At 36.4% G+C, this 20,508-nt stretch overlaps 1 protein-coding gene across 1 annotated transcript; it reads right to left on the bottom strand.

Moving 5' to 3' along the window:
* Positions 1–1,716: 1,716 nt before the first annotated feature.
* On the bottom strand, positions 1,717–2,749 carry LOC149212785 (uncharacterized). Its single transcript, XM_089390662.1, has 3 exons — positions 2,452–2,749; positions 2,268–2,360; positions 1,717–2,095 (listed from the first exon to the last, which is right to left on the bottom strand). The coding sequence occupies exons 1-3, from the start codon at positions 2,578–2,580 to the stop codon at positions 1,919–1,921; spliced, it is 399 nt and encodes a 132-aa protein (XP_089246788.1). The 5' UTR covers positions 2,581–2,749; the 3' UTR covers positions 1,717–1,918.
* Positions 2,750–20,508: the final 17,759 nt, after the last annotated feature.

Genomic DNA, 20,508 nt, shown 5'->3' on the forward strand with positions numbered 1-20,508 from the left:
TGCTAAATCTGGCTCTATTGTACAATTTTTAAAGCGTCTTTTTTTGCACCTGATTTTGCATCCTTTTTCACGCTAGATTTTGCATCATTTTTTACACCAAACTATGCATCATTTTTTGCGTCAAATTTTGAACCAAGATTTTCATCTTTTTTTATGACAGGTTTTGCTTCTAGTTTTGTGTCATTTTTTGCATCTATTTTTCATTCTCTTTTGCTTCCTATTTTGTGTCATTCTTTGCTTCCATTTTTGCACCATCATTTGCATCAAGTTTACACTGTATTTTGAATCCAATTTAACGTCTTTTTATGCATCCATTTTGTGTCAGTTTTTGCATCTAGTCTTACGCCAGGTTTTGTATCTAGTCTTACACTAGTTTTTTCTTCTATTTTTGCACCAGCTTTGTTTCCTATCTTTGCACCATGTGTTGAATTTGATTTAGCACCAAATTTTGCATCCATTTTTGTGCCCATTTTTGCATCTTTTTTTGGACCATTTTTTACATCCACATTTACGTTTGATTTGTCTCCATTTTTCCCATCTCATTTTGCACCATATTTTGCGTCATTTGTTTCATCCAATTTTGCATCATTTTTAACACCATCTCTTGCATCTAATGTTACATCATTTTGAGCATCCAAATTTGCATTTATATTTGCATCTTATGTTGAGTCATGTGTTGTGTCCACCTTTGCATCTTATTTTGTGTCTAATGGTACATTCAATTTAGAGTCATTTTTTACGTCTACTTTTGTATTTGTTTTTGCACCAAGTTTTGCACCCAATTTTAAGCTATTTTATGCCCCTTTTTGCACCATTTTTTTGTGTCTACTTGTGTCCAATGTTGCACCATTATTTACATCGACTTTTTCATCCAATTTTGCATTTTTTTGGTGTCTAGTTTTACATCATTTTCACCATCCAAATTTTCATCTTTTTTTGCCTCATTTTGTGTCCACATTTGCATATAATTTTGTGTCTGAGTTCGAGCCTAAATTTGCATGTGATTAGGAATCATTTTTTACATCCAATATGGCATCCTTGGTTTCACCTTTTTTCAGCCCCATTTTGCATCTTGTTTTATGTCTTTTCTTACATCTTTTTTTTTCCTTTTTTTCACCCAAGTTTGCATCCCAAATTTACACCATTATTTGCATCATCATTTGGCATATTAATTTGTAACATTTTTTGCTTCTTTTTAACGCTCAACTTTGCATCTTATTTTACATCCAGTTGTTGTCTTTTTTTGCATCTAATTTGGTGCCCATTTATGTGTCCTTGTTTTTGCCCAATTTGATATCCTTTTGTATGCCATGTTTTGTTCCCTTCTTTGTGTCAACTATTGCACAATTTTTCACTTCTAATTTAAAACACTTTGTATGTCAATTGTTTGCATTTTGTATTAATTCCTAGTTTAACGCCCAATTTTACTTTCAATTTTGCATCCATGGTTACATCTGCATTTGACTTCTTATATAGAGTATATTTTTCTTTACATATATGACCCCCTTTATAGATTCATAGTGAAATATATGATAGTTTCTAAATATCATTAAAGCAGATATCACAATTCAAAATCATTTGTAAAGAAATTTAAGAGAAATTGACAACATCCATCCAAAAAAATAACAATGTGTCATTAACAATTTTCAAAACATGTATAAAATAGCAACATAATACTAATAAAATCAGTATTATTTTTAATCAAAACAAGTAAAATTCAAATATGATTAACAAATCAAAATATTTCATGAATATCGTTATTCTACGATAAATTAACAACATACATAAATCAAAATCATCGTATGATTACAAAATCAAAATGTCTCGTTGATATAGGGTAAATTCACAACACCCATCTAAACATAACAATGTCATTCTACACAATAATTTCTTCATAAAAAACAATGCATGTGCATGCCTAGCTACCACCACCAAGATCATCCTCATTACTCTGATCCACATCATCACCAACACCGCAACTATCATCATCATCTCCTCCTTCACCACCATCATCCTCATCCTCATCCTCATCATCTCCTGATATATGTTGAACATATTTTGGATCATCGTCTTGGCAATCATTACCTATAGCATTCTGACAAAAAAAATCAATATTACATGTTAGTATTAATTACATAACACAACGCATGTTTTTGTTATACAATGTTAACAATAAAATGAGGTAAGATATAATATCTAATAGTACTAAAAAATAAAATGAAAATATGGTTTAAAAGTATATTGGAAATCCAACTAAGATTACATACCATAGAGTCCATCCAAACAACAAATTCAACCCATCTCTTTTGCTGCAGCACCTCCTTTTCCAAATGATTTGGAGGTCTTCCATATTTTAGTTCCTATCAATCAGTAAATAGGGAGAAATTAGATAACAATGACTTTCTTCTAGTACAAAATTTATTAAAAAAATATCACATGTTTAATACTTACAAAGGTTGTTATAAGTGCTTTTAAACCTTTCTGGCCACTACGATGAGTGACTTTTGTCTTGGTTAACCTCGCCTTGGATGCCTTGTCCTTAAACATAAACCAATTCAATTTATTTTCACACAAATACATGTCTAAGATACTTATAAGTATTAATACATTCTAAATAATGTTTAATGAAAAATTCAATACCTGAATGCTCTCATTGCCGGCTTTTCTTTGTGCATCCAACTTCTCATATGATTTTACAAGTTCTTTCCATACTTTAAAAGGTATGTCAATAGGTCTTTGTTTCAGTCTTTGATCTTCAGGTATTTTTTTAATTTTTCTTGTTTGGTTAAAAATTTTGGTTAAAAAAAAACGAACTAATTCACATCAATGGCATGGGGACTCTATGGATATGTGTAAAAAAATGGCTATAAAGAAAACATCCAAAAAACATATGAGTTCTCCCTTTGATGGTCACTTGGGGCATATGGCTGGAAAGGAACAACTCCATTTTTGAAAATCAAGGACAATCATTTCTCAAAGTCCTTCCTAATATTTGCTCCAAATGTCTTAAAATGAAAAACAAAATTCAAACGTCATCCTTAAACATCTCCCTTAAATATAACGTTGGACCATAAATTCTTCACTTTTATTGTTATCGCCTCTGGAATGATTTTTCTATATGCAATTATATAATGAAATATGTGTGCACTAATGAAAAAACATTGAGTTTCATTTTTCATAATCACAAACAATGAAAAAAGAATCACACGTAACTAGCATCATTTTGGAAATTTTATATTTATTAAAAATCTTTAACATGTTTTCCTCCCATATCTCATAAAAAGGTGTGAAATTTTTTATATACTCTCCAACAAGCACTACAACAAAACCAGCGATTTGGAGGTTTTACACTAAGTTTTTCAATATCGAGCTTACTAGGGCTTGCACCACCGGTGTTATTAGTAAGAATCTCATGAGGTTTGCATAGCCATGATTATTAGAATCAAAATAGTAGGATTTGCACTAAAAAATAGTTCATAGAGCTTTCTTGCTGGGGAGAAAATCACAAGTTCAACTTCTGCAGTGCAGAGCACCGAGAGCTCGTAAGCTTTCTTCGGCAATCCACCTACGTTTGGAAAATGTATCCTGCCTGCTGGCGATGTTCTCAATCCTCTTCCTCTACATCTTTCCCATCACTATTCTTGTATGTCCTCTTTCGTTTTTCCCTCCAAACAATCCCTCTCAAATTGAGAAATCAGAACAACTCACTCGATGAGAATCCGAATCCAATTATCGCTTCTAACAATAACCCAATACAATACCAGAAGTGATTACACAAAACCTCATTGACTCTTCATTTGTTTGAAAAGAGCCAAGCATATACTCCTGACGAGGGTTTTCGTCTCAAGTCTGGCTCGCAGGACGTCGCTTAGTCAATTGCGAGAAAAGTTTTCCACCTGCCTGTCACATACGGTTTGTCACACTATATATTAAAATAAGGTTGATCATACTAGCAATAAGGTTGTATAGTTTAAAAGGAGGGCTCTCCTGACTGCATTTGGTTGGTTTATAGAAAAGATTGCTGGAATGTGTAATGTGAAAGCTCTGCTAACTGTTTTTTAAGCATTTCGAAGTATTAAAACCCCCTAGGATAATTAATGTAAGACCTGTTAATTAATGTGTAAAGATGGTTATTGTCCTTGGGCTACCTTAGTTGTTCGTGTTTAGTGATCTGTGGTATTATGACTCCTCAAGTCACTATTAAACCATGAGAACCATGCCCAGGCAGACTAGTGTGACATTGTGGCTGAGAACCAAAACTAGACTCCTATAACCTCCTTTTTCATCCTTTAAATTGCAGAATTAACTGACTGTTCTAGTAATCGTTCTTGAGCACCTGAAGATGTGCACCCTAAATAATAAGAATAATACCCTATAACATATGATTAGTCCATCCTGTGCATGTAGGATATGCACATGAGGTCCAATAAAATCACTAACCAGAATACCAGGTGTTATTAAAGCCTCTACAGGGTAATTGCAATAGTTCTTCATTTCTTATTACAAGAGTTTCCAATAGATAGGTTTTGAAACAGCTAAATTAGTTCCATAGACATTGGTTACATAAAATTACAAGTTCCAATGCTCGAGGAGAAGTCTTAGCTTACCCATAATCTCCCTACATATACTTGTACAAAATTTGTATTGATCCCACCATATCAGAAGGCCATATACTATGCCCATTGTTTTCTTCTATATTTTGTGTTTTTTCAAATATACCATTTCAATTGCTTCACTTTACAACTTTGTTTATTAGACAAACACAATGTCAGGCTTGTCAAATATTAGCTTCTTTTTATAGAGCTCTACCCTTATTTTCTGGATTACCTCTTCTAGTATTCGAGGTTACGATCTTCATGACATTGTAAAAGAGAAAAAAACGTTTTATTGACTTCTGGTGTTGGAATTGTAGCATCATGCTTTGTTCCCTAAAGCCTTCACAACCTTTTTAGATGTTTGGGGCCTTTCGAGTCCAAGTTCCGTCTGCACAATCCTTGATAGACTTATTTGTTTTTTAGTTATCTGGGTGCACGATAATCCCATTCACATGGTTTTTCATGCTTCTGCTAAATTGTCATCCACAAGTGATGTTTTCCACCAAGAAAAGCATGTGTTATTTTGGGCTTGATGATTAGGCATGGAATAAGGGGCACCGGTTTAGCCTCTCTTCTCGATGCATATTCTGGTAAGAAAATGGGACAAATTTTCTTGTGAATGAAAATTGCAATCCCTGTAGTCTTGAAAATGCAAACCTTGACTATAATGGGGCCTCTAGCTGGAAATAGGGCAATATGTGTTCTCCTTATGCAACATCGACATATCAGTGATTTTCAGTTTTCCCGATTCTCAGGTGCGTGATATGAATTCCTTGTATATGGCTGTTGACAATCAAGTGACCCTTGCATGTTTACCCCCCATGATGTACATTCAGTTGTAACCTAGCTTGGAGATTAAGCTAATCCAGATCCACATGTTTTTAGCATACATTTGCTAAAGAACCTTTCAACTTGTAGATAATTCACTATATCTCATCCACATGTAGTCAACTTACTGAAGATTAATTAACTTGCACATTCTCTTGTTGAAGAGAATTTGTGCTCGTCCATGCATGAGCTAGATTGGAAATATTCTGGAAAGCTCCTAGTAGTCTCTGTCCATGCATTCTGATTTCTGTCTCATGAAGGTGTTAGATCTGCGTTAGCTATCCAAGACTTCGGTTCATCCTTTGACTTTGTTAAATTCAAACTTCATCTTATAATTTTTAATACTATGTATTGGGAAGTGTTCTCTCTCTGATCTGATTTGTGCAAAACTAAGAAACAGCTATGAGAAATTACTAATTATCCTAAGGTCACAGCTAATTACTCCTCTTTTTGGACTGTCATTTCTCCAGTCAGGAGGGTGTCCCTCGTGTTCATGCACTTTCAGCACTTGGAAGCATATGCTTGGTCAATATGAGTGATCAGCACATAAAGTAGTTTTCGTTGATATATGTGTAAGCATCCAAGGACACAAGAAACTTATAAGATCAAATAATATGCAAAATCCCAGTCCACGACCACCAAACATGAAAGAAGAAAAGATGGTTGTGCACTTTTAAGTGATAAAAAATCTTCAAAGTACAGGCACTTAGGTCATTCACACTACTGCAACATACAACACTGTTCAACCATCGAATTTGGAGAGCTGTAAAGAAATTGCATGGTCAAACTCCATCACTGTATTAGTCAAAAGATTGTTTGCATCATGGAGATAAAATATGAGAATGATTGCAATAGTATGCACTGCACAGAGATGTAGGCAGCAATGAGAGAAAGGAAGGATGGAAGAGAACGTTGACTGCTCACTGAGAAAACTCTAGAAAATAATGCCATTCAGTGTTCTCTTATAGCTCCCCAAATTCCCAAAGGTGGGTGGCCTATTCATGAAAAATATAACCGTTGTTGAGTGGCTGAAGTGAGGAAAATGCTGCAAAATTGCCCGATAACAACCATAAATATGGCTTCCACTAAACCATTGCAATAAGTGGCTTGATCTCTTCATAAGTAAACAAAAACTCATGCAATCAGCTAGAATTCCATTACTAACTAATTTGTCTCAACAAATAAGAATTCCAAATCAGCTTTCTTGTTCAATAATAAAGTTCCATCTCACATGTAAAGTTGCAAACTAATCAACGGGGTCAACTTTGTCAAAAATACAAAATAAACATTTCCCAAACTTCAAGTTTTCCAAATTTAACAAAGGGGAATTTTAAAATCACCCAAATTAAGTAGGCAGCTCCTTTGCACCTCCTTTCTAAAAATGGTGCCAAGCCGCCCACTAAAAATAGAACTAGAGTCATGAAAAACCACTTTTAGCTAACTACTAGATGTACCGAAGGAAGGGCACCTAGGGTATTCCTGATAGGATTTCCTTATACCTCATAGGCAAACAACCATTGTCCCTTCTATAGATGAGTAGAATAAGTGCTTGGTTCTCTACACTAAATAAAGACAAAGTATGGTACTTATTGCTGACAAAATAGGATTTAAATCGCGGTTCAATTGCTTGACATTCAGCTGGTCACAGAATTGTAGAGTGCATAATCATAAGTGATGTTGCAAGCCTCATTGCTCAAAGTCTAAGGGTCTTGCGAGCCATAATCACAGCCATGTATGGCATATCTTGTGATTATGGCATTTTATGAGGTCAATTCTTGTGAAGACATTTCAGTTTATAATAAATTTTGAACCTCAACAGAGTTTTGGCAAGACTTGGCTGAGCTAGGACATCAACAACACAGCTGATATGAATGACATAATCTAGCCTCAAGAGGGAGCCTCTTTTGTTTCATCACTCTAACAATCTATGAAGTGGTGGAAAGCATAACAACTTCCCCTTGAATATGACACCTAAACTGAGTACAAACCCTAAATGATGCAGCCCTTGGTGCATGTCTCTCAAAGTATCGATATTTCAAATGTTGAAAGCTCTTGTGCCCATTTGATATGCATTCAATTGCAGTTCCCCTGAAGAAAGAATCTTATAAAGGCGAGGCCATGGCCAATATGTTAGCCATATCCATTGGAGTTGCCATTGCTTGACAACTTTAGTGTGATCAGTCCCACCATGATTCACATGGGCTTCTACTCAACGCTGGTTGTTGCTATTGTAAGAGTCTTCAAGCTCGTTGAACCCATAGTATTGATAAGTGTATTCTTTGGGTCTCTGGTTTTCAAATTCTACCTATGTTTTCCTCTCAGTATCATTATTTCAAATGCTGAAAGCTCTAATTCCCATTGCTGTGTATTTGATTGTGGTTTCCCTGAAGAAAGAAGCTTATAAAGGTGAGCCCGAGGCCAATATGTTGGCCATATCAATTGGAGTTACTATTTCAGCTTATGGGGAGGCCAAGATGAATGCATGGGAGGTGATTCTCTAGTTAAGTGCAGTTGCATGTGAGACTACCCAATTGGTTCTCATACAAATTCCACGAACATCAAAAGGGATTAAGTTGAATCCCATCACATCTTTGTTGCTCCTTGTTGCCTTGTTTTTCTCAGCACCCCCTGGGCCTTAGTAGAATACCCATTTCTGATAATCAGGGTCTCTTCCTTTGATTTGGATTACATGACATTTATGCTTGTGCCTTGTCTCTTAATCTTGCAGTGTTTCTTCTGATAGGAAAGACTTCAGCCTTGACTATGAATGTTGCTGGTCTTGTCAAGGACTGGCTGCTCATAACATAATCTTTGTCTGTAATAAATGAAAAGGTTACAGTCATAAACTTGAGTGGGTGTGGACTGGCTTTTCTGGCTGTCTGTTACTATAATCATTTGAAACTTCAAGCTCTCAAGTCCAATGACAACCAACCAAAGTACCTCAGCAGTGCAGCTGATGCCAATGATGAAGGAGAAGGTTTGATAATGACGAGTGGGATATTCTCAATCAGAGATTCAGAACCAGTAGAGAAAAATCAAACTCAAGCTTCAGGATTAGGTATTTAGATCATTAATATTGTCTTGTGCTAGAGATTAATGTTCTTGGATTGGCTCCTCTATGCCCAGATCTATTTGCAGGGAACGGGCCAGTCATTCACAGTGAAGAAGATAATGACAAGATTAGTGTATAATGATGGAGAGGATGGTGCCATGGTACCAACCTAAATCTCAAGTAAGGAGACATCTGTTCATCAATTTGTCAAGAAGCATGGCCTACAATTCAATTGCTCTAAGCCTATCACTTCTTCCACCTGTCAAATAAATTGTTTCCTGTTTGCTTAGTTGACTATGGTTCTAATAAATATACTATTGTTTGATGTAAAAAGACAAAACAAAACAAAAAATATGGAAAGTTGTGACCCCATTTTCTAACTACAAATTGAAATCGGATTACCATAGTGACCACCTCTGCTTATTGGAATCAAAAAGGGGGTGGGTTATGCACAATCCTCCGTATCATTTGCTATTACCAGAGATAATTAAAGCCACCCTAAACTCAAGTCTTAACTATGCTGATAGGGTGTTTGGGGAGGGGGATCCCTTACCAACCCACTATAATCTGCACAAAAGCATCCTAAGAACATATGCAAAATCAACCCTTCAATGAAATGATCCAAGAATATAGGTACTCAAACATTGATTTTATCAAAGAAAAATACAAGACAGAAAGAAAAGATCATAACAAGGATTAGAAGAGTCTAAGAACAGTGCTCACTGTCTACAGAGCCAAGACGAATGCAAAAGAGTTCTTCCTTTAGTTCCCCATCTGAGAAATCAGTTGCATGCCAGACCCAAGTTTTATCACTACCTGCGTGCTCCTGAAGTGACATTGGGGAATGAACTGCAAGGCAAAAAAAAAAACATAATCCAGATAATAAGGATCAACACAAATTCTCGGCACAGAAAGCCTCTTAAAACTTGGACGTAAGATAAGCTATTACAATCTCAGGGGGGAAATTACACAAAAAAAAAACAAACAAACAAATTTACATACTTAAATGGTTTGCACATATTTTCAATGTCTTGGATTGCCTCATGACCATCCGAACCTTTGTAGTATCCTTGTGCTTAAGAAACTTTACTGTTCCTACACCACGCTCCTTCCATTGATTCCCACCATATCAAATGCATTCAAAGATAAATTACCAACAACCTATTAAAACACAGGAGATATTCCTTAACATTACCGAAAAGGATCCCACAAAAAAGCTCAATAATAACATAAAAAATGTAAGAATACAAATCATCAACTATTTAATAACAAAAGAATGCTCATCCCATACATCCCCATAAAGTACAGAAATGATCAACAACCTGTTCAAAACATCATAGAAAGTCAACGAAAACAGTTGACAGAAGACCAAAACAGACATATGCCTGAATCATACCACCTCACAACATAAAAAGACAAATCACCCTAATGCCAATAACCAAAAGACAGATTATCAAATAGGCCCAATTCAGTATTCAATGGCTAATCCAAAAACCAAAAAATACGAAACCCCGTATGCTTAACAATAACAAATGACCATCACACCCCCCACTAAACCAGAATAACAGAGAAACCATCATAGATTCTTCAAAGACATTGAAAAAAGGATGGCCTATAGTTCAACAAAATATAAAAAGACTCGTCAAAATACAAAACCCCCAATGATAACAAATAAACCATCAAATGCATCCCTGAAAAAATCTTCATCGGCAGCCTATCAACATAGGAAAACAATTATTACAGACCATAATGAGATCAAAAAATGTTGATCAAAATATCAATGGGACATCAAAACAACAAGAAACTCACAAAATACACAGAAAAGCAAAACCCTAATTACCCGATAAAACAAACCATAGCCCGCTAAATGCATCTACCATAGAGTTTCTTCAGCACCCCATTGAAATGACAAATCCGATCATCATCAACAGGCGAACAAAACATCGAGAACCCGATAAAAACAGATCTTACTAAAAAGGAGAAAAATTAGAAGTAAATAACTGCCCAAATGCATCTTCCTTATAGTCAAGGTCCCATTTATGTGCACAGGAAAAGGGCCACCGAAGAGGCCATGAAAACAACTTTCAACTGAGAAAACAAAATCATGAAATAGCCATGGATTAAGAAATTTACATGTCAAGAAGGACATCCTCCTCTTCTTCGCCCGTGGTGACAGTAACCTCCTCAAGCTTAACAATGGGTGCAACCTGAGCTCCAGTGTCCTCTTCCTTTCTGGCATCATCCTCGTTCTCTCTCGAATCGTCATCTACTGCCCGTGTAAGAACAGGATCCTCCTGAGTTCCAGCCATCCCAATACCAGATAGTGCACAGAGGGAGGGCTCGAATGAAATCGATGGATCCAAAATATGCCAGAAACTCGCCCAATATCAGACACGAATGCGAAACCCCGAGGATTTTGGACAAAGGATTTAACTGTGCAAAAATGCTTCGAAGGCAAAGGGCAATGAGGTCGACGGAGAGAAAACACTCTATATAAGGGTTTTTGAGGTCGATGGAGAGAAAACACTCTATATAAGGGTTTTGAAGAGGGAAGGCCGGTAGCTGTTAAAGATTGAGAGTAAAAGTAGCATCGTTAAAGATAATATAATAAATTATTACAGGGATGGTTGGGGGGTTTCAAAGGGAGAGAAGGCCATGGAATAACCCCTAAATCATCTCCAACATGAGAGGCCTACTTCATTCTTTTTGTCATGTTGGGACCAGAGGTTGTTGTGCGTTTTTTTTTTCTCGCAATTTTGAACTCTTTCCTCGGTTATATATTATTGTGTTTATTGTAATAATAATGGGATGGGGTTGAGGGGTTTGTAAATGAGATAAATATGGAAAAGTAATTAGAAATATTGGTTTTAAATTATTATAATAAGTATTGTTGTGGTTGATCCATGATAAGTTGTAGGGTAGTTGGTTTGTATGGGGTTTAGTTGTTACGAGGTCTTAAGTTCAAATTTCATGGGGAGGGGTTGAGAATGGAAGTTATTTTGGGGGCATCAAAACTATTCTAAGGGGCATCTTCCACTGAGCTTTACACAATCCTCGATGTTGAGGATGAAAATAATATGAATATGCCAAGCTCACTCTACAGCCTAGTATGGTTACAGCCATGTTTGTCCATCATTCCAAGGGGCATCTTCCACTGAGCTTTACACAATCCTCAATGTTGAGGATGAAAATAATATGAATATGCCAAGCTCACTCTACAGCCTAGTATGGTTACAGCGATGTTTGTCCATCATCAAAGTTGAAATTTTGCTAGTGTCGGCCAAAATAAATTAAAAAAAAAAAAAAATACAAAACATTTAAATAATGTTTGCTCATAAAAAATAATTGCCAATGAAGAAATTGGATCCCTCTCCGCTCATATTATATCTATATTTAAGATGGGTCTATGCTAGTGGATAACACAAAAATCACAAAGTGAAGAAGAGTTTAATTTCAAGTCAAAGCAAAACTTTGGGACTAACGCAATTCATCTAACTTCTATTGAAATGCGGTATTTATACGTGTAATGTGATATGTATGTATATATATATATATATATATATATATATATATATATATATATATATATATATATATATATATATATATATATAGTGTAATTGCTATTATGTTGTTAAATGGTTGTTTAATTAATGTTGGTTATTCGATGGCAAGATGGTTTTGTAACTCTTAATGATGTAATTGTTCATCTTCTTGGTTGTAGTGTGCCATGTTGTTGACATACAAATATTGTAATGGAGCCAAAAAAATGACAATAAATCATAGTTGGAAGTTATAAATTTATCCTCCTGGAAAAGCAAAATTGTGGAGTTAAAGAACCACTTCTAGGAAATCAATTTCCATCACATCCATAGGGAGCTAAATACAACTGTAGATTCTCTCTAAAAAAGAATTATTTGTCTGGAGGCAGGTTACATATATTATGATGAATTAGTTGGCAACCCAGTTCAAAGTTCTCATTCGATGCCCATATACTAATATGGATCAGCTTTAAGTCAAATTTTCAATTAGTTATCAACTAGCTTACTATAAATTTCAAGTGAGTCTACATTCAGCTTTCAATTAGCCTCAAATACAATGTCTTTCTTTTTCTCTTGACAGGGGCCTCTTCATGGTTGTATAATACACTTTCAGGAATTTTTGGTTACAGGCTAATGTCATTTCTAGTCACTGTCTTCATTTTTCTCATAGTAGGGCCCTCGTCGTGGTTGTATAATACACTTTCTACAATTTTTGGTTGCATGCTATTGTCATTTCTAGTCAGTCTTATAATTTGCAGAAGAAAAAAAATTGTAAAACCTTGGTTTTACAACAACTTCTTTTTCTCTTCTTCTGGGTCGTGATGCCTTGTCTTCTGGCAACCCATTGTAATGACAGAAGTTACAATCTTTTTATCAATGTTTGTGCTATTTTTCTTCCTCGTGAATAACAAAGGGTCCTTTTTTTTCTATAGTAATAAGAAGAAGAAGAATAAGAAGAAAGATATTGTAATGGTTATGTCATGGTTGGCATTCCTAAATATAAGCAGATATAGGATAAGCATGCATGCATATTAGAACTTGGTGCGCATGGATGGAATTCAATGTGCCAAATGATGTAGATGTTTCACAAGCATGGGGTGTGACATTTCAACCCTAGTTATCAATAGTGATGAGAGGCCACCAAGGACAATACCCCTTGGACCCTATGATAAGTGTTGCACATTTTGGTGTTAGGAGTGGAAGGGTAAGCTTGGTTCAAGGAGGTTGGTTATGGGATGTTTTTTGGTGCACATGAGGTTGTGCATCAACTACCATGGCTACACTTGAATTAGTGGGTCTTTACAAAAATAAAGTGGGAGAGTTAAGTTTTGTGAACAAAAGTAGCCTATGGGTGATATTTGCATTGATCACTTTTGTTAGGAACCTTTTTAGGCAAGTTAACTAATACTTGGAAGGTGTGAACCATGTAATTGAAATAATTCAATAGTGTCCTCCTTCCTTCAAATGAAGCAACAAAGCCAAGAACGTGACTATCAAATAAATATTAGCCCCCTATTGAGCCCTTGTTGCACATTTACAAATTGCTCAGACATTGATGTCATAGTGTTTCACACTAAGTATATCTAAAATTACATGTGATAGTATATGCCTCATTTTAGTACTAACAACTTCATTAGTTTTGTTCTTATATATTACATACTTTTTTTATTTGTGGTTGTTATGTATGTGATGTTTATAATAATTACAAAACTAACTATGTGAAAGCATCCCTAACATAAATTTTCATTTGGCACTAATAATATTTTCCTTACAACCCCCTTCCTTCATTGGCGGTGGGAAGGAAGCTGATCCTTCCTTCCCCCCACACCCCCCTTCCTTCCTTTGGAAAGAGAGGTAAGAGCAAGAGTTGGAAAGATGCCAGAAAGAATGCCTACCTTTGGTAGTTGTTTTGTCATATCGAGAGAAAGAAGTCAGTTACCTGTCATCCTCCCTTCGGTAGATGAATGCCTACCTTTGGTAGTTACCTTCGGTAGGAGAGAAAGAAAGTCGGTTACCTACGCTTCGCTTCGATTGCCGTATCGAGAGAAAGAAAGTCGGTTACCTACGCTTTGCTTCGATTCGGTAGGAGAGAAAGTCGGTATGAGTACTTTGGGTGTTGTTGGTTGTTCTTTTTTTTCGAACAACTGTTACTTGTTTGAAGAAATAAGTCTATCTTACTCTAAAAGAGGTAAGGGGCGGCACCGCAGGAGAACGAAACGCTCTCCGGAGGAGCCATCAAAGGTACGAGTTCAAGAAAAAAGATAAGCGGTAAGCGATCATAGGGCGAGGATAGGGGAAGGCACGCTTGAGGGCTGTCCGGGCGAGGGTGGGGTACGGGTAGGGAGAGGGGGGAAAGGACAGGGGAATAAGATAAAGGAGAAAAGAAAAAAGAATAAGGGAGAGGAAATAAGGGAAAGGAGAAAGCAGTCGACATTAAATTCAACAACTAAAAAGAGGCTCTTTTAGCCATGGCTAGCTCTCAGAGAATTTCATTCTCTTCGAGCTCTATACATATTATACTCGTCTAGACATATGATACTCGCATCTCTACGTTTCACTTCTTTACTCTCTTCTCTACCGAGATAAAGATCTAGATCTAGTATAACTTAGCCATTCCAATAGCCAATAGTCTTTAGTCCTATTTAGTACCCTTCTAATAGTCCCCTTGGCATAGTAGGTAGATATTGATTCCTTGTCCACGCATGAAGTTCCATAGCAAGAGATTAGACCCACTTCACCATTGACCTTAGCATATGGAAGGAAGGAGGTGTAGATGCCAGTCATAAGGCCAGGAGGTGCCCTTCTAGATAAGTCCATAGCCGATTATAGAGGAATCCCCTGTTTCATCGCAGATTGATGCTTAATATTGAATTTGCCAGAATGTTCCTTGCTCTCGACACGACACTAGTGAATAAGAAGCGGGGGGGGGGGGGGGGGGGGGGGCTTGACAAAGCACCCAACCCCTACTTTAGCCCATTGATCGGTGAGGCATCCAACCCTTCACCTTCTCTCTTTGACCCTGCAGCGCTTAACTACGGTACTCTCTCACTTCGCCTAGCTAGGTTGTTCCTAAACTTGACCTTGCCTAGCCGGGTTGTGAGCCTAACAATTGGTTGGTCGGGGGAATGGTTCAGGGGATAGCTAGTTCGCCCTTACCTCGTTCTACTCTTTATTGGCGAATACAGACCCTGCCGATGAGCTGGGACAAGAGCTCCTAAACATGCATATATAAGGACAGGTTGAGACTAGGGAATGTTTGGGCATAAGACTCCATGTGATAGTACTCCTATGGTAGTATATCCATGATAAATATTTCCAACATCTCATGATTGTTTTATTTGGTACTTCGAGGTAGTCGTACAGCATTTGGAGGCAGTTGTTGAACATGTAAGGCAATTGAAATACTATTTATGACCACACATAAGTGGATTGAATCCACCTCATTTCTATAGTTAACAAATTTGCATAGCGGCTCAAGCACGACTATTCACTATCTTAACAAAAGACAGGTTAACACCAATTCTACATAAGATCCACATACTATGACTGTAATTAGAATTTCATTTATGTGCATCCATAAAATCATCTCATTAACGCCACATGCAGTGCATTTAAAACTCAAGCAAATTCCCTCATATGCTAAGGAATTTATAACATAGAGGGTAAGAAACCAACATACAGAACAATCCACGCAAGTGAGTCAAACTAGATCAAAAGAGAGAACGACACTTGGAAAACAGAGCACCGCTACCCAACCTAGAAATGACTCTTCAGTTCACCTCCGAGTCGAGGTTCTTGCCATGGATCAACCGCCTCCAATTGATCTATGCAATGGGTATTTAATACCTTCTTTCATGATATGGTTTCCATTAGCGGTGTCTCGCTTTTATGGATCTTTTTATCCATTTGCGTAGGCTTATCTCATAAAAGCTCACCTTTCTCTCCCATGAGGATTTTCCTCATAGAAGATTGCCTTTCTCTCCCGCAAAACTTTTATGTTTTTCTCAATGGATATTTATCTCCAATCCATCCAACTTATCTAGAATTAAATCGAGAAGCTTTACCATGAAAGAATTATCATTTCCCATTCACCAATGTGATTTGGAAAGAATCTCATCTCTTGGTGTCTCGCTTTTCCAAGTGATTAATTTATTAATAATGTATTTACTTTTTATATTACACATCATACCTAGCTTTTCTCAGCTTAGGTTTGCAAATTTTGACACACAAGGGAGGGGTGTTACATTTTGGATCCCTCTCTTTCCTTAAGATCCCTCCAACTGCAGCTAGAGTTCTTAGATGACTGTAAGGAGGAAGCCCCTATTGGAAAGGGACAGACAGTTTGAAGGTGTCTATCTTGTTGGTAATTCCTATATCGAAAAGTTGTATTTTCATAGTCCAGGGGTTTGGAATACACAATTCCCATCCACTTGAGCTCAATTTTATCTCGCAAAACTTCATTGGGATCTACCTAAACACATATGAAAACATAGGTGAAAATGCCTTTCAAAAGTCTTTCCCTGTCTACTTTGACGAATCTTCCAATAAAATTGCCCACTTTTTCTAAGAGATCTAGATGGGTAAAGTGAATGGGAAAACTGGGAATCTTACCCATACTAGAGTAGTCATCGGCAACATAGTGAGAGGATTGAAGTTGGGAAACCATGGCTTCACTAGAAGACCAACTCATCCCCAAAACCATGGACCTTGGTCAAGGATTTTTTTCTTATCCTCAAGACATTTGAAGATCACCACAAAAAAACATGGGTCTACATCCACCCAAACCGGCGTTCATCCAATCCTATCATAATCGAACAGAAAAACGCTACTTTTTCAATAGAAAATGGGGAATAAAAGTATCACCCAAGGATAATGACCATCGCATCAAGTGCTCAATCATAAGGGAGGAGCAATAATTTGACAATCACACATCCTTGATTTCTGTTGATTTAACTCTGAACACTCACGTAATATTCTCTTGCTTGGCGAATTAAACACCACTGCATGGAATGGACGAGGATTGAGCCGAACCCTAGATGAAGCCCACTTCATTCTCATCTAAACACAAAACTATATATACGTCAAAGCTATTACAATAGATTCTGACTGTCAACATCTCGAGGTTTTGTTTATATGTGGCTACCTTTTATGGTTACTATTGAATGTGTGATTTGCAATAGTAATGGCAACTTAGGGCTGCCAAATTTCCTTCGATTCCCTCACTACATCCTAACGCAAATAGTTGTCCAATGCCTTGGTTGTCTTTCAAAACTGGTAGGCAGTGTCTTCTTTGATATTTCTCGATGGTTTTAATTCCACTACAATCACAACTTTCATTTACATAAACTTCGTGTTTTCGCACGAGCAACGATTGTTCCAAGGTGAAATGTCACTTGGATGGTTTCAATGTTGTTGACCCATCATAACTAACTAAAGGATATGCCCATTACAATTTTATACCACCCCATTATCAATATCAATTATGCATGGGAACCAATTAAATCAACTTTTCACATTAATTTTATATGAGCATGAGAACATGTGTTAACAAGCAGCCCATAAAGCCTCATTTTGAATGCCATAGTCACTTAGAAGGAATTCCTCTTGTAGTAGCATCCTCCCTACTAAACTTTGCTAGTGCTAACATTAGAACCACCATTACAACAAGATATCTTTCTAGTGTTGACAACACCATTATAGTAAGATACCTCAAGAGAGACAGAAAATTTAAAAAGTATGATAGTAATACGTATCCAGAAGATGGTATTGAAACTAGTAATTGTTCATGAATCCATAAGATTGTAAGGTCATTCTCATTATCATAATCATTGTCATCATCATCACCATCATCCTTGTCATTGTTATTGCCATCATTACATTATCATCATAATCACCATTCATGCCATCATCATCATCATTATGGACATTGTTTGCAATTGTTCATAATTGTAGATGTTGTAAGAAATATCATCAACCCAAAAAATGTGATCAGTGCTAGAAAAGGGTTGTTTAGGACACATTGATATACATAAGAGAAATAACAACTCTATTTTTGACAGATGATTGATGATGATCATCATCACCACCATTATTATCGTCATTGTCATTTTTATCATCCCCATCATCATCACTAATGTAATTTCTATCGACATTGTTGTAATCATGCATCATCATCATTCATGCCATTATTGTTTTTGATTATGACCTAGATGAAAATGATGATCATGACACCAAAGATAATGCTTATGATTATGACAATGACAACATCTAAAATTGGGAAGATTCGCCAACGTCATTAGCATCGTCATCATCATAATCATTGTCATCATTGTCATTGTAACCACTATCGTCTTTATCATCATAATCACAATTCATGTCATCGCCATCATCTTCACTTTCATCATTGTCAATATTATTGACATTGTCATCAATTGTTCATAATTGTCAATGCCATAAGGAATATCATCAATGCAGAAAATATGATGAGTGTTGGAAAAGGGATGCAAAAGCGAACATAGAAATGGGGGCAACAATAGAAGTAAAATTGGATGAAAAGTGGATACAACATAAGTAGATGCACAACAACATGAAAAACCTGACACAAAAGTGGATGCAAAAGTAGATGCAGTTGTCAATGCAAACTTGGATGCAAACATGAAGGAAAAAGTGGAAGCAAACATGGGTCCAATGGTACGTGTAAAACTTGGCACAAATTGTGGTGAAACAAATGTGGATGCAACAACGGAAACAAAAGTATATGCAAAAATGGATGAAACAAAAGTGGATGCAATAGGGGATGCAAACGTGGAAGCAAATGTGGTTGCAATGGTAGGCGCAAGATATGGTGCAACAAAAGTGGATGTAAGCAAACATTGATGCAACAGGCAAAACAAAATTGGATGCAAAAAATGGATATAATGTAAGTAGATGCAAAAGTAGATACAAAATGAGATGCAAAACCCAATGCATAAACCTGACATAAAAGTGGATGCAAAAATAGATGCAATATTTGATGCAAAAGAGAATGTGAACATGGATGCAAAATTGGAAGCAAACGTGGATACAACAGTGAGTGCAAAACATGGTGCAAATTGTGGCATAACAAAAGTGGATGTAATGATAGATGCAAAAAAAGAATCAAAGTATGATGCAAATGAAGATGTAAAAAGGGATGCAAAAAGTGAAATTTAAAATGGGTGCAACAGTGGATGCAAAATTGTGTGCAAAAGTGGATGCAATAGAATTCGATGCAAAAGTAGATGCAAAACGAGACACACAACCCGATGCAAATCCCGGTCCAAAAGTGGATACAAAAAGGGATGCAAAAATAGATGTAGTAGTTGATGAAAACCTAGACGCAAATGAGGATGTGAACGTGGATGCAAAATTATAATCAAAAGTTGGTGCAAAAGGAGGTGCCAAACTAGGCGCTAATTGTGGCACAAAAATAGTAGATGCAATAGTGGGTACAATAATAGATGCAAAAGAGGATGTAAATATGGATGCCAAACAAGAGGGCAAAGTGGATGCAACAAAAGTAGATGCAAAATTTTATGCAAAACTAGACACAAAACACGATGTAAAACTTAGCGCAAAAGGGATGCACAAATGGATGAAAAAATGGACGCAAAAAATGATTTTAAAAAGGATGCAAAAAAGGATGCGAAAGTCGATGCAAAAGTTGATGCAAGTGTAGGTGCAAAAAGTGGATGCAAATGAGGATGCAAAAGTATGTCAAACAAAATTAGGTTCCAAACTTGATGCAAAACCTGGAACAAAACCTGGTGTAAAGGATGACACAAAACTTGGCATAAAATTTGGTGCAAAACGTGGTGCAAAACCTATTGCAATACCTGGCGCTAAACTTGGTGTAAGATTTGGTACAAAACTTGATGCAAATTTTGTGTCAAGTTTTGCACCATATTTGATAAATGGATGCAAATAGCACCAAAAATGGGCTCTAGATGCAAAAAAAGAAGTAAAAAGGGACGCTAATCGCTGGTTTTGTTGTAGTGGTTGTAGCAATTCACATTCAATCAAACCAACCTTTATTGATTGAATTACTTTTGAATTAACAGCAGAAGCACAATGGATGCATTTACATTCAATAGCTCGAATAGACTTCAAACCAAAAAATAGATACTCAATCACATTCAATGAAATCAGAGCACAAGACAAAGATTTTACATTGGAAATTTAAATGGGAAAGTAAGTTTAGTAAGGATTTGGTATGCTTTGAAAATCCATTTCAAAGAGAGAGAGTTATGCATGCTTAGAAATAACATGCATGGTTACTCACTAGCACAAAAAAGTGTAAATAGTTATGATGCAAAGCAGTTCCATTCATTATGGACATGTTCCTTGACTCCTTTGTCCTCTTATTTTCAAGAAAGTTTCACTCTTCTAACTCTTATCTCTCCTACCACTCTACAAGCTTCCTTAGTTCTCTTTATATCACCCCCATTGATGTCCTTCTTCACCACAACCTTCA

This window comes from Pinus tabuliformis, chromosome 1_1 (genome assembly GCF_031772625.1).
Source record: "Pinus tabuliformis cultivar Carrire ecotype Pingquan chromosome 1_1, CPIR1, whole genome shotgun sequence".
Taxonomy (NCBI): domain Eukaryota; kingdom Viridiplantae; phylum Streptophyta; class Pinopsida; order Pinales; family Pinaceae; genus Pinus; species Pinus tabuliformis.

Coding starts and splice junctions, on each gene's coding strand:
- LOC149212785 (XM_089390662.1), bottom strand. CDS start 2,580: ATGTATTTGTGTGAAAATAAATTGAATTGGTTTATGTTTAAGGACAAG. Junction 2,361..2,451: donor AAGCACTTATAACAACCTTT/GTAAGTATTAAA, acceptor ACTGATTGATAG/GAACTAAAATATGGAAGACC. Junction 2,096..2,267: donor TTGTTTGGATGGACTCTATG/GTATGTAATCTT, acceptor TTTTTTTGTCAG/AATGCTATAGGTAATGATTG.